Here is a 14391-nt window from a genome sequence, read left to right as displayed (position 1 = left end):
GTCAATTTAACAACAATAAATTTAGTGTGATATAAACAAGTTATTTTCAAATAAATATTATACTAGGTTTCTTGTTACAAAACTTGTACAATACTTAGTATTTAAATGAGAAATTCGATTCAAACATGTAATATTCTAAAATAGTGTGACTAGATTTCTTTGATACATCCTATTATATTAAGCGAGCAATTTCTAAATATCTGTGCATATTTTTATATCTGGTTATTTATGTTTAACGGATCTCGAGAACGGCTCTAACGATTTCCACGAAATTTGGAACATAGTAGGTTTATGATATAAAAACTCGATTGCACTATGTCTCATCCCTGGGAAAACTTGCTGAAGTACATGAAAAGGATAACAATGATTCATTTTTGGAAAAACAGATGATAATACCGTCGTCTGTCGAACAGGAGATTATAGCTGTGTAATCAATCAGTGAAAAATTTCAATCGACTTGATCAAAATAATCTGATTTTTTGACATGACATGATAATCATTCTAAACTGGAATATATCATAATTTTAAAAGTTATTCATCATTTGACAATTTTAAGTGATTAGTGAGTGTTATTTTGTTTTTCAATTTGGTTTGTAAATAATCTAAATTAGAACGTTTTTGTTTTGAAATGTTAGGACTGAAAATTGAACCTGAATTCAAGTGTATGGAACATAACCTACTTTCTGGACTATTTATAGTGTATAAATCAAAATTCGGGGAAGAAACAGTTTTGGGCTGTGCCTGTTAGTCTTTCCCCAATCGTTTTAGAGAATTGTGTTCTGTTATTACCAATAGTTTATAAATAAATAAATAATCTAGATCTCATGAATATATAAATGAAACAGTTCTCAATCTCTTGCCATCCATCTCTGACTGGCATCTTTTTATTCATAATAAAAACTATTACAATATTTTAAATATTTTTTTATAGCAATCATAGTGAGCAACATTTTCCATATTATCTTACAACAATAAACCATTTCAGTCAATTTAACAACAATAAATTTAGTGTGATATAAACAAGTTATTTTCAAATAAATATTATACTAGGTTTCTTGTTACAAAACTTGTACAATACTTAGTATTTAAATGAGAAATTCGATTCAAACATGTAATATTCTAAAATAGTGTGACTAGATTTCTTTGATACATCCTATTATATTAAGCGAGCAATTTCTAAATATCTGTGCATATTTTTATATCTGGTTATTTATGTTTAACGGATCTCGAGAACGGCTCTAACGATTTCCACGAAATTTGGAACATAGTAGGTTGATGATACAAAGATTCGATAGCACTAGGTCTCATCCTTGGGAAAACTCGCTGAATGACATTAAAAGGATCATTCATCCTTGGCTGAAACAGCTGTGGATGGTAAAAAAGTGAGTGAGCGAGTGAGTATGTGAAAAATCAAAATATCGCATCCCCGAAATTCATAAGATGACGTATAGCCAGCTGTGAAATATAAACACGATCATTTTAGAGAATTGTGTTCTGTCTATCAATAAACAATAAATAAAAATAACGAGCGAAGCTCGGTGCCCCGATATTATTAAATAAAGTCAACACTGAACAAATTTTGTTTTCAATTCGATGATATTAAGGTTATAGTGAATCATTATTTGAACGTAAAAAGAATAATAAATTAATAATTTATAATATTATTATGAATGAATTTATGAAAGTTTTCAGATGACTGAGAAGAAATTTTGACACTGAAAAAAATTTAGCAAAGAAGAAATCATTTCAATTGAACAGATTTCAGTTGTGTATAAGGACGAATCAATAAAGCATGTGAATAAAAATATTAACAAATATAATTTAGTTCTTTTAGTGAGAAATAATGTCTGTTAAACAAGAAACATCAAACTGAAAAATACAGCTCTGGACAGAAAAGGATGGAAAGCTGCCTACCATGCGAATGATTGGAGCTAAAAGAGAAGAAATAAGAAACAAAGAATAACTGAGTAATGTGAAAAAACTAGAAATGAAAGAGAGTGAGAGAGCGAAATCGAGAATGAAAGAGAAAGAGTGAGTGAGAAAGATTGATGAGATGAGCTGGGTTTACACCAAAGTTATTAACAAAATGTTGATAAGAAAAGAAGAAGAAGGAGAAGAGGAGAAGGAGGAAAAGAAGAAGAAGAGGAAGAAGAAGAAGAAGGGGAAGAGGGGAAAAGAGAAAGAAGAAGAAGAAGAAGAAGAGGAGGGAGAAGAAGAAGGTGTAACGCAGCTATACCATACTGATATTGACCGAGTGAGCATCGAATGCAAAAACCTACTTCAGTTTCAAGACATATACAAATTCAAATCTTGAAGATTCTTTACCTATTACATCATCTTCAATTCTTCTGAACGATGATTAATAAATTATTAATTCTTCTAGACTTCTAAACGATTGTAAAAGTTTGGCACATTTATAAGAATTCCTGAACACTTCTTTGTTTTCACCGAGGATGATGCCCACTTGAGCTGAAGGCTTGTGCGTGGTGATGAGACGGATGATTATGAGAATACTTACAGGTATTGTTTGCAAATTTCAAAGATTTTTAATTATCATTTAACGAAAATCCCAAATAAATGCTGCAAATCACCCCGAAGACCTCTGCTACTGCAGACATTGACAACAGGGTTAACAGCTAGATGGAAATTCGATGAGAACTACTATCCAAAAATTATATATTAATTAGCATTTGAATAAATGCATTCTCTATTCAATTCCATCTGTCAAAGATTTTTGTGAAGATTCTACTATATTTGAACAAGTGTTTGATATTCGAGCAATTCCGACTGTTTTTTTCGTAGAATTTCTGCTATTATTCAATAAAAAAGTGATATCAAATCATGATATTTATTTCTCATAGATTTATTATACATTTTTATGGGTATTATTAAGAAATATAAATGTGTCTCATCATGAAATTATACTCTCACTGTTACTCTTTTTCATTAATTTATTTTGGAATGAAATATATTCTCGTTCGTTTTGATTCTTTGCGATTTCTGGACGTGGATATGCTATTGATTTTCATATTTTCACTGGTCAACATTCTAGGAAAGTAAAAACCTGCCTACTTAACGTGAATTTATAGCTAACTAGAAGATTTTTCCAGAAATTTTTGCTCAGTTTTGACTTTTTGCAATTCTCCTTAACGTTCAACGTTTTTATAGATTTATTTGCAATTCCCCGAACATTAAAATCAACGTATATTGGGAATTTATTGAAAAAGAAAAATACAATATTACATAAAAAAATCAATACGATTTCAACATTGAATATGCCCTAAAGCTATTCTTCTTCTATATCTTCTATAGATTCCTCACAATTTCTCAAAAAATTAACTACATTTTAAGAGACAGTCAACCTCCAAAATGATCGCTAATTTGAGTTGCTGTTTCCAGAGATGGTCTTTTTACTTTATGTAAATTTTCGACAATTTTCATCTTGTTTCCACTTTTCGGGATTTTCTAAAAACTTTCAAAGTATTCCAAAAAAATTTCCCCATTTTTTAACAATAACATTTCAAGATGTATTCAAGGAATTCTTCACAACTCTTCAACAATAAAATAACAATAGAAAACCTTTTAAACATAACTTGAATTCCAGTTTTCTCTGCGTGGATCTATTTTCTTGCAATTTTTCGACGTATTCTATGAACTGTTCACAATTTTCAACTATAAATTAACAAAATTTCAAGAGACAGAAAACCTTCTTAACATAATTTGAGTGTTTGATGATTTTTCCAACGAGTTCTGTCTGGAGAGAGTGTAGGGTCGCCTTACGGTTGCTTCAATTTTTGCCATTTTTAATTCAACTGAATCAAATTGACTATATTCCGACGAGATCTGGTTCCTGTGAAACAGAAAACAAATCTTGAAATAATTGCTGTTTATATCAGGGGTAGAAATACAATGTAGATCACAAAAATTGATGAAATGGGTTTAAAAACCCGTTTTTGGCAGATAAGTTGAAGAAATTGTTCCCCATAAATGATACAGTATTACCACAATATGATACAGTATCACCCCACATGATACAAAATCACTACACATGATACAGTATCATCTAAACTTGATACACAACACCATAATTTGATACAAAACTTGCAAACTTTGAATGAATTTTACAAACCATGTGATATCTTCTTATGCTATCTTTCTCTATGGTATCACCATAAATGATACAGTATCACCCCACATGATACAGAATCACTACACATGATACAATATCATCTCAACTTGATACACAACACCATAATCTGATAGAAAACTTGCAAACTTCGAATGAATTCTACAAACCATGTAATATCTTCTTATGCTATCTTTCTCTATGGTATCACCATAAATGATACAGTATCACCCCACATGATACAGAATCACTACACATGATACAATATCATCTCAACTTGATACACAACACCATAATTTGATACAAAACTTGCAAACTTTGAATGAATTCTACAAACCATGTAATATCTTCTTATGCTATCTTTCTCTATGGTATCACCATAAATGATACAGTATCAACCCACATGAAACAGAATCACTACAAATGATACAGTATCATCTAAACTTGATACACAACACCATAATTTGATACAAAACTTGCAAACTTTAAATGAATTCTACAAACCATGTGATACTATTATTATCATTGTTTATTGTTTTTGAAGGGACTGATTCAAGGATCCAGAGGTTCAAAGAACCCCACATGTCAACCGAAGCTTATTGTGTTCCCAAGTAGTATGTTAGTTAGGCAAACCAATACCTGTGTTCTTTACAAGAACCAGGAGTTTTCCCTATACTAACATCCCATTCATCACCCGTTTGCTTGTTGCAATCCAGTGTGATATGCTTGGCAGTCTCTTCAGACTGATTAGTCCTTGTGACCTACATGAGTTCCACTCCTGGCCTTCTTTGTAGGTCCTTCCACTGGGAAAGGGGTGGCCAAGTTGCCTCTAGAGCTGCCGGCCACCCTTGACTCAGCCTCTTGACCCACGTTTGTGCCTGGAGTTTCATCCATCTCTGGTCTCTTGGGTTTTTCATTTTGCCTCTCCGAAACTTTGCAGGGTCAGAAGCCTCACCGAGAAGCTTTGCCTGAATGGCTGTCCTTCTTTGAGCAGTGGTGAGGTTTGGTCACTCCACCCAAAACTCGTGACCTACGTGAGTTCCACTCCTGGCCTTCTTTGTAGGTCCTTCCTCTGAGAGAGGGGACGCCAAACTGCCTCTAGGGCGCCCGGCGCCCGGCCACCCACGACTCAGCCTCTTGACCCACATTTGTGCCTGGAGTTTCATCCATCTCTGGTCTCTTGGGTTTTTCATTTTGCCCCTCCGAAACTCTGTAGGCAATTTTCATAATGGATGAAAAAGACTAAGAAATTGTCAAAAAAACACTGATTTATTGATAGTTAGAAAGACCGGTTTCGGTTATTACACCATTGTCAATCTCTTTCTAATTATCAATAAATCAGTGGTTTTTGACAATTTCTTAGTCTTTTTCATTCAATATGAATAATTACCACAATATCAACTTCTCAACTAAACAAAAAATTTTCATAATGGCAGGGAAAGTAGTGTGAGTGCGCCTCACCAGATTTTTGAATGAGGCTGACCTGTTGTTAGATGTTAGAAGACCTGTACGCGATGGTTCTCTCTGTCGCAGGCGAGGATGTTCTGATTGGACATGACGGCGACCCCCTCGAGGCCCTTGAACTCGGCCTGGCCGGACCCCCAGCAGCCGAACGCCCGCACAAAGGTGCCGTCGGGACTGAAGATCTGGATCCGGTTGTTGCCCGAATCCCCCACCACTATGTATCCTTGGTCGTCCACTGCTACACCTCTGTAAATACACACGGAAACAACAATTTCGGGTTAGAAAATGGGTATAGTTATTTGTGCAACTAGTGCGCAAAGTGACAGTTTGCTGCACCGAAAGAAACGTTTACGCCCGATCCGTAGGCGAGGGCGGAATGGTTTCTTGAGTGCAGCAGAGGAACTTTGCGCACGTATTTCACATTAAGTTTTTCATACAGTTACCATTGAATATGAAAAGTGGGTAATTATGGGTAAAATTGCCTGAAATGCATCAAATGTTTTTCTGTGTAATTTTATTATTGATAAAAACCTTAATCCTAAAATCCTAAAGTCCTCGTTGTCCTTGGTTATAATATATAATGAATAATAATTAGCGCGTTGTGCTTGGTTGCACCTCTGCTCACTATAGCAGCCACAGCAGTCACTGTTACCAACTTCATTTTGATTTTGCTGCACTGTTGCTCCATATAACCTATTAAGTATTTTGCGTTGCCATGTTGCAAATCTGGAGTGCAGAAAAATTTTTCCCGCACTAGAGCGGAAAAGTGATTCTTTGCGTTCTGTAATCAGTGCAGCAATGGCCACTTTTCAACGTAACTGTAGGAAAAATAATTAACAGATCATATAATCTATACTTACTATTTACTATTACTATATAATATATAAAAGCGAAATGGCACTCACTCACTGACTGACTGACTGACACACTCACTCGCAGAACTAAAAATCTACCGGACCAAAAACGTTCAAATTTGGTAGGTATGTTCAGTTGGCCCTTTAGAGGCGCACTAAGAAATCTTTTGGCAATATTTTAACTCTAAGGGCCGTTCGCACAGTGACAGTTTACACTAAATTTCATTTTAAACTGGATTAAATCCGTATCAAGTCTCGTTTGTTATAATGTGGCCAATTTTGAGTTTAATCCACCAGCTGATTAAATTCAGTTTAAGCTTTGACTGTGCAAACGGCCCTAAGGGCTGTTTATAAGGGTTTAAAGTTCGTCTTTTAGCATGTATATTCTCCTTCTCCCAATCTCTCAATTATAATTGAAATTTCCATATCATATGTTACTATAGAACTATAATCTAGATAGAGTACCTCTTCGAAACAGTTGTTAACTGGCAACTAAATCAATAATTTTGTCAGGTTGGCATTAAGTTGAGTATTGACTTTGTTAGGTTGGCACCAAGTTGAAGATTTAAATACATTCATCGCGGAAAAATTGATTGGGCACTGCTACTTCAATCCTGGGAATATTATATTACTAGCCATCAGGCTTGCTTCGCTCGCCATATTCGTTTAGCCAGACGTTAAGTATGGACCCCCGACTGGATTGTCCTAACATATATTGCCCAAATGAAAGATGCAGGCGAGCGAAGCGAGCCTGCTGATCTCATTCTTGGACGATACAGTCGGGGGTCCAGGGGGTGGAGCCCCCTGTCTAGACGGATATGGCGAGCAAAGCGAGCCTGACGGCTAGTACTTTAATAAAGGAAATAACTTAGGGTCTTAGCTCGGCTAGGTCTCAGTTCGTCTAGTCCATTAAGATATCTCAACCTAATAATTCTTTTTGAAACTTTTATTTGTAAAAATTTGGGAGGAGACAGTTTTGGGCTATGCCCGTTGTCTTCTCCCAATCATATTATAGGTGCATACAGATATAGGCGCTGCGAACATGAGCAATATCACTTTTAATCAGCTGATTATATCTGTATTTTTACAGAAACGGTAAGATACAAAAAGCTTGGCATCAGCTGATTAAAAGTGAATTGCTCATGTTCGTGGGGCGTATATCTGTAGGCTACGCACCTTTATAATTATGATTGATTTGTGATTGTCAATGAAATAAATGAATATCAGTGCATGAATATCTCAGTTTGTCAAGATCTCACATAGTCCATCAGTGACTTATGACAACGTCAAGTTCTTGAGGTATTGATAGAAATGGCCATCACAAAGCGGATCTTCAACAAAACGGGAGGCTTTTAGTTCGTCAAGATCTCTATTCATCAAAATCCTGTTTTTTTGTGTAGTTGAGAAGTTGATATTGTGGTAATCATTCATATTGAATGAAAAAGACTAAGAAATTGTCAAAAACCACAGATTTATTGATAATTAGAAAGACCGGTTTCGGTTATTACACCATTGTCAATCTCTTATAAACTTGAAAAGACCGGTTTCGGTTATTACACCATTGTCAATCTCTGATAAACTGTTTATCAGAGATTGATATTGATAATGGTGTAAAAACCGAAACCGGTCTTTCTAACTATCAATAAATCTGTGGCTTCTTGACAATTTCTTAGTCTTTTTCATTCAGAATCCTGGTTCATTGATATAGGCTCATTTCGTACACTGTACAATACACAAAAACCAAGAATTTGGGATTAGAAAATAGGTAAATAAATGATGAATTTTATTTAGACGAATTCAAGAGAAAGTTTTAGATAGAAGCTACACAATTGAACAGAAAACTAACCAGATAAAATTAAGAAAGATTAGGTCAAGACAAACAACAAATAAAATAGAATAAAGGAAGAAAAAATATCAAAAATACAATAAACTGACAGAAGGATGATTAAGTGAAAGAAGGAAAAAGGGAGATCGATAGTATAAGAAAGGAAAAAGGCTAGGAAAAACAACGAAAATAAGAATGAGGAAGATAGAAAATACATAAAAGAGAATACCAATACATAAAATTTATACTGATTAAAACATTGGATCAGAAATAAATCACTTCTGGAAGAAAACACACATAGAAAACTGACGAATTAAGTATAAAAACAAACTGACAAATAAGGAAAACCACTCTTACGAAAGGAAGAGGTGAAGGAATCGATAAAGAAGAAGGAAAGAACTAAAATCACTCAAAAACCCACAGCTATTGTTACTTTTTATGAGGCAAATCCAGAAAGTTCCACCATATTTTACTAGGCAAATCCAAAAAGTTTCACCACATTTTACTAGGCAAATCCAAAAAGTTTCTCGACATTTTACTAGGCAAACCCAAAAAGTTTCGACATTTTCTTTCCAACTCTCTCGTAGTACTCACTTCTTCTCTGTAATTGTCGAATCCTCCATTCATTGTCGTTTCTCTTTCGAGCAATTTTCGTTGATTGGGATGGGAGGGAGGAATCGATGACGAATGTGAGTGGGGAGAGAGAATTGAAGAATGTTGGTGAAAAGAGGAATTGATGATGTGGGAAGAGGAATTAGGTGCAGTATGAGATGTGGAAGAGAAAGAAGGAGTGGGAGATGGAGGTGTGGTGAAAGAGAAAGGAAGAGAAGAAGAACTGGATGAATGTGGGGTGGTAGGAGGGGTTGACACGAAGGAAGGAGAATGAGGAAATGTAGAAGGAGAGGAAAGAGGTTCGGCAAAAGAGGAAGGAAGAGAAGAAGAAGAAGAATTGGATGTACGTGGGGAGGAAGGAGTAGAAGACACAAAGGTAGAAGAAGAGAAAGAGGTGGGAGGATAATTGGGATGAGGAGTGTTAGAAGAAGAAGATGGGTTGGAGATGGACGGTGAAGAAGAAGGGAAATTGTGAGGAGAGGAGAGAGAAGGAGAATGAGGAGGAGTAAAAGTTGAAGAAGAAAATGGAGACATGTGAGAAGAGGGAAGCAGATGAGAGGAAGGGTGATGAGAAGAAAATGGAGAAGAAGAAGAAGAATGAGAAAGAGAAGATGGTGTTGCAGTGACAGGAAAAGAAGAATGAGGATTAGAGGAAGAGAAATAAGGAAAGGAAGATGGAGGAGGAGGAGTTGAAGGATGAGAAGAAGAGGAAGAAGAATTGATACAAAATGTTGAATTTGTGGAGTTTCTTAATTGATTGGATAAAGAAGAAGAAGTAGAAGAAGGAGATGTATTAGGAGGAGGAGGAGTAGGATGAGAAAGAGAAGTTGAAGAGTGGGAAGAGGAAGTGTGAGAAGAAGGAGGGAGAGTAGAAGAAGGAGAAGGAGGAGAAATGGAAGAAGAAGGAGAAAAGGAAGATGAAGGAGAAAATGAAGAAGGAGAAAAGGAAGAAGAAGGATGAAAGGAAGAGGAAGGAGAAAATGAAGAAGAATGTGGTAAAGAAGAAGAAGGTGAAGAAGAACATCCGCCCTCTGATGTCTGATTCGTTTTGAAACGTTTTTGATGACGATGATGATTATGGTGATGATGATGATTCCTATCGTTTCTCCTCCCCTCTCCTGTACTCCAGTTCTGTTTTGAAGAAAGGAGAGAAGGGGAAGGAGAAGAAGGATGAGTGAAATGAAAGATGGGCAGAAAGGGAGAAGAATATAGAATGATGGTTAATATTTTTGTTTTCCTTATTTGTCAAGTTTGATTATTGTAATTAAAATCGAATAATAACTGAAACTTGAAACCAGTTCTCCTATTTTAAATTTACAAAACTTACAAAGAAAATATTTGTAGCATAATATGTTGATACAAATTATTCAAGAACACAATAACATAATCAAAAAATAACTACTATTGGGCTCACTATCAAATATATTATGATATCATGATCCCTTTCAACTTTTAAATCTCTAGAAATTTATATATCTTGAAATTCTTGACTTTCCTATTCAAACTTTGCGAGAGACTGTAATACTTTTGTACACCATGCTAATCTTCAATGAACAGAAAGTTTAATGATAATTATTCAATGATAGAATATATTTCCAACAATAGTAGTCCCTACAGTGAGGTCCACGTTATAATGGCAGTGTTTGATTTGCAATGGTATTGCTATCCTTGTCTATCATCCAACAAAGCGGATAGTGCTATCTCTTTCTCGCTTTGCTCTGTTGCCAGATCGGCTCTTAACAATGTAGAATTATGATAATTAACAAACATGATAATGAAAATTCGTTATAAAATTATTGAAAAATATAATTTCTTGCTTAATAAAATATGATTGATTATTTCAAACGAGAATGAACAGTTAATATTACATGAATAAACCTGTATCAGCTACCGTCTATAGAAGACAGAGGATCAAGAAAGTTGTTCTCCTATCTTTCTCTAATGCCATTATAACGTGCACCTCACTATGGTCTCAATATTTAATCTACAATCTCTACTATAATAGAAGAAAGAACTGGCTTACACACATAGGGGATAGGAAATTCACGAAAGACGCATCATCACGTCTCAACTACGCAACTGATTAACTTGACAATTTGCATATAGATCTATTCTGTTTTGTACCACTATCTCTTCGAATTATAATTGTTAATTCTAAACGAGAATGGACGTTGCGCATTTACGGCGAAACGTGGTGATCGATTTTCATGAAATTTGACAGGTATGTTCCTTTTTAATTGCGCGTCGACGTATATACAAGGTTTTTGGAAATTTTGTATTTCAAGGATAATATAAAAGGAAAAAGGAGCCTCCTTCATACGCCAGTATTAGAGTAAAAATCAGACTATAGAATTATTCATCATAAATCAGCTGACAAGTGATTACACAGATGTGTGGAGAAGCCAGTCTATTGCTGTATTTCCATAAGGTCTATAGTTTCAATCAGGTACTTGTGGATGAGTGAGGTCTGCTGTTCACAGAACTACTAGTTATAAAGTGTGGCGTGGTGACTTACCTGGGGAACTTGAACTGGCCGTTGTCAGATCCTTCCTGGCCGAAAGTGGAGAGCACGCGGCCGTTGACGTCGAAAATCTGTATTCGGTGATTGTTGGAGTCCGAGACGATGACTCGGTTGGTGTTGCTGACTGCGATGTAGTGCGGGTGCTCGAGCTGGCCCGGCTTGCTGCCGTGCGACCCGAATTTGCCCACTATGGTGCCGTCTGACTGGAACACCTGTGCGAGATTGATTTGATTGATTGATTACTTTATTTATGTAGATTACAATATATACTGGCTTATACACTTATATGCTACACAGAAGAAGTGATTTAAACAGTAACATTTGTATGGAATACAGTATCATGGGAAAGATACACAGTAGAAATGATTCAATAACAAGAAAACGAGGTAGTGAATGAGGGTTTGGATTGATTGATTGAGTACTTTATTTATGTAGATTACAATATATATACACTTATACGTAGTTATAATACCTATATATACCTATATACCTATATACAGTGTATACGCTTATACACTTATATACAATAGCTTACAATACAGCAAAATTATAGATGAATTTACATAATATAGACTAAGAAAATAATTATTGAACTGTATATGATATGAAAAAGCAATTTGTAATATAATAACTATAGATAATAATTATATTGTAATGCATCTACATAAATTGGCGGAGCTTTGGACATATCAATGTCCATTCTTCGGAAACAATATTAAAAATATCCTCCCCACTAACTCTCTACCAAAAGGTGAAGGAGAAGGTGGAGAAGGAGATGCTGAAGAATGGTGAGGAGGAGGTGAAGGGAAGGAGAAGGTGGAGGAGAAGGAGAAGGAGAAGGTGAAAGAGGAGGAGGAGGAGGTGGTGAGGGAGAAGATGGAGGAGGAAAATGTGGTTGAGGAGAAGGAGAAGGGGATGGAGGAGGAGGACGAGGAGAAGAAGAAGAAGAAGAAGAAGAAGAAGAAAAGAAGAAGAAGAAGAAGAAAGAAGAAGAAGAAGAAGAAGAAGAAGAAGAAGAAGACAACGAGAAAAGAGAGTAGAAGATATAAGATAGCCTGATAAGAATGATGAAGAGAGAAGGGAGTTTACCTGGACACGATGGTTCTCCTTGTCACACACGTAAATGAAGCCGAGGGCGTCAGTGGTGATACCCCAAGGGTAGTTGAATCTGCCATCAGCAGTACCCTGGCTTCCAAATGTACGTAGGAATCTACCTGCCGGGTCAAAAACCTGACAAACAAAACCATAAATCCTTGAAAAATCTGGTGTGGTACACTCACACAACTTTCCTTGCTCATTGAACTGGGAGCCTCATTCTTAAACGATAATAATTTAGAGAAATAACATAATGACGATTGGCGGCAACTTAATTATTTGAAACTACGATCGGACTACTGTATATGTGTGTATATAATTATTGTTTTCAGAGTACTTTTTCCTTTGTGTAAATTGTGAAATCCGATGATTTTTTAAAAGTCGTCAAAACAGCTGTTCTACAGATGAAATATCTCGACTATGTGTTATTTTTATAGACTGCTCTACCTACCTACCTCATGCACGAGAAGGAGGTTACAGAGTACATTTCTCAAGGATGGGGTGAACCCCCATTAGTTTCCCAGAGAGGAGACTCATGCCAGTTGATGGGGCTGATAAATAACTATACGGAGTATGAATTTGAAATAATCAGTCGAGTAATTTTTGAGAAAATCGTGAAAAACATGGTTTTTCAGTAATTATCCGCCATTTTTCTCGAGAATATTACGCAGCTCCTGCAATTTTCCTAGAAATAAGACTCATGTCAGTTGATAGGGCTTATAAATAGCTATCCATGGTATAAATTTGAAGAAAATCGTTAGAGCCGTTTTCGAGAAAATCGTGAAAAACATGGTTTTTTAGTAATCATCCGCCATTTTTCTCGAGAATATTACGCAGCTCCTGCAATTTTCCCAGAAATGAGACTCATGTCAGTTGATAGGGCTTATAAATAGCTATCCATGGTATAAATTTGAAGAAAATCGTTAGAGCCGTTTTTGAGAAAATCGTGAAAAACATGGTTTTTTAGTAATTATCCGCCATTTTTTCCGCCATCTTGAATTGAATTTTATTGAATTTCTTATTGTCGGGTCCTCATGGTATAAGGACCTTAAGTTTAAATTTCAAGTCAATCGGTTAATTAGGAATGGAGTTATCGTGTTCACAGACATACACACATACACACATACACACACACACATACACACACACACACACAGACCAACACCCAAAAATCATGTTTTTGGACTCAGGGGACCTTGAAACGTATAGAAAACTTGAAATTGGGGTACCTTAATTTTTTTTGGAAAGCAATACTTTCCTTACCTATGGTAGTAGGGCAAGGAAAGTAAAAAACTGTTCGAAAACCTTCCAAAAATCCAAGAAGATGAGAAAAAATTGAGAACAGGTTGAAATCTCCGAATTTATATGACTATCCTATCATAGTCATTAAGCGAGCAATATCTGTATATATTTTTATATTTATCAGCTGTAAATAACTAATAGTGAGTAGGTTCTACTTTCCTTGCCCTATTACCATAGCTAAGGAAAGTATTGCTTTCCGAAAAAAATTAAGGTACCCCAATTTCTAAATTCCTATACGTTTCAAGGTCCCCTGAGTCCAAAAAAGTGGTTTTTGGGGTATTGGTCTGTATGAGTGTATGTGTGCGTCTGTGTACACGATATCTCATCTCCCAATTAACGGAATGACTAGAAATTTGGAACTCAAGGTCCTTACACTATAAGGATCCGACACGAACAATTTCGATCAAATGCAATTCAAGATGGCGGCTGAAATGGCGAAAATGTTGTCAAAAACAGGGTTTTTCGCGATTTTCTCGAAAACGGCTCCGACGATTTTGATTGAATCCATACCTAGAAAAGTCATTGATAAGCTCTATCAACTGCCACAAGTCTCATACCTGAAAAAATTTCAGGAGCACTGTACCATCCATGC

General features: G+C 35.7%; 1 protein-coding gene across 1 annotated transcript in view; it reads right to left on the bottom strand.

Annotated features, from left to right (window-relative positions):
- Positions 1-2949: 2949 nt before the first annotated feature.
- LOC111045859 (serine-rich adhesin for platelets) overlaps positions 2950-14391 on the bottom strand; it is a gene marked incomplete in the record, with an annotated part of 174238 nt that continues 162796 nt past the window's right edge. The window contains 4 exon segments of the mRNA XM_039441103.1: positions 2950-3850; positions 5610-5836; positions 11397-11614; positions 12492-12632. Coding sequence (XP_039297037.1) covers positions 5623-5836; positions 11397-11614; positions 12492-12632 — 573 coding nt within the window.

This window comes from Nilaparvata lugens, chromosome 14, assembly GCF_014356525.2.
Source record: "Nilaparvata lugens isolate BPH chromosome 14, ASM1435652v1, whole genome shotgun sequence".
Lineage (NCBI taxonomy): Eukaryota > Metazoa > Arthropoda > Insecta > Hemiptera > Delphacidae > Nilaparvata > Nilaparvata lugens.
Note: the sequence above shows the minus strand (reverse complement) of the source record. Positions and strands in the feature narration are given on the sequence as shown.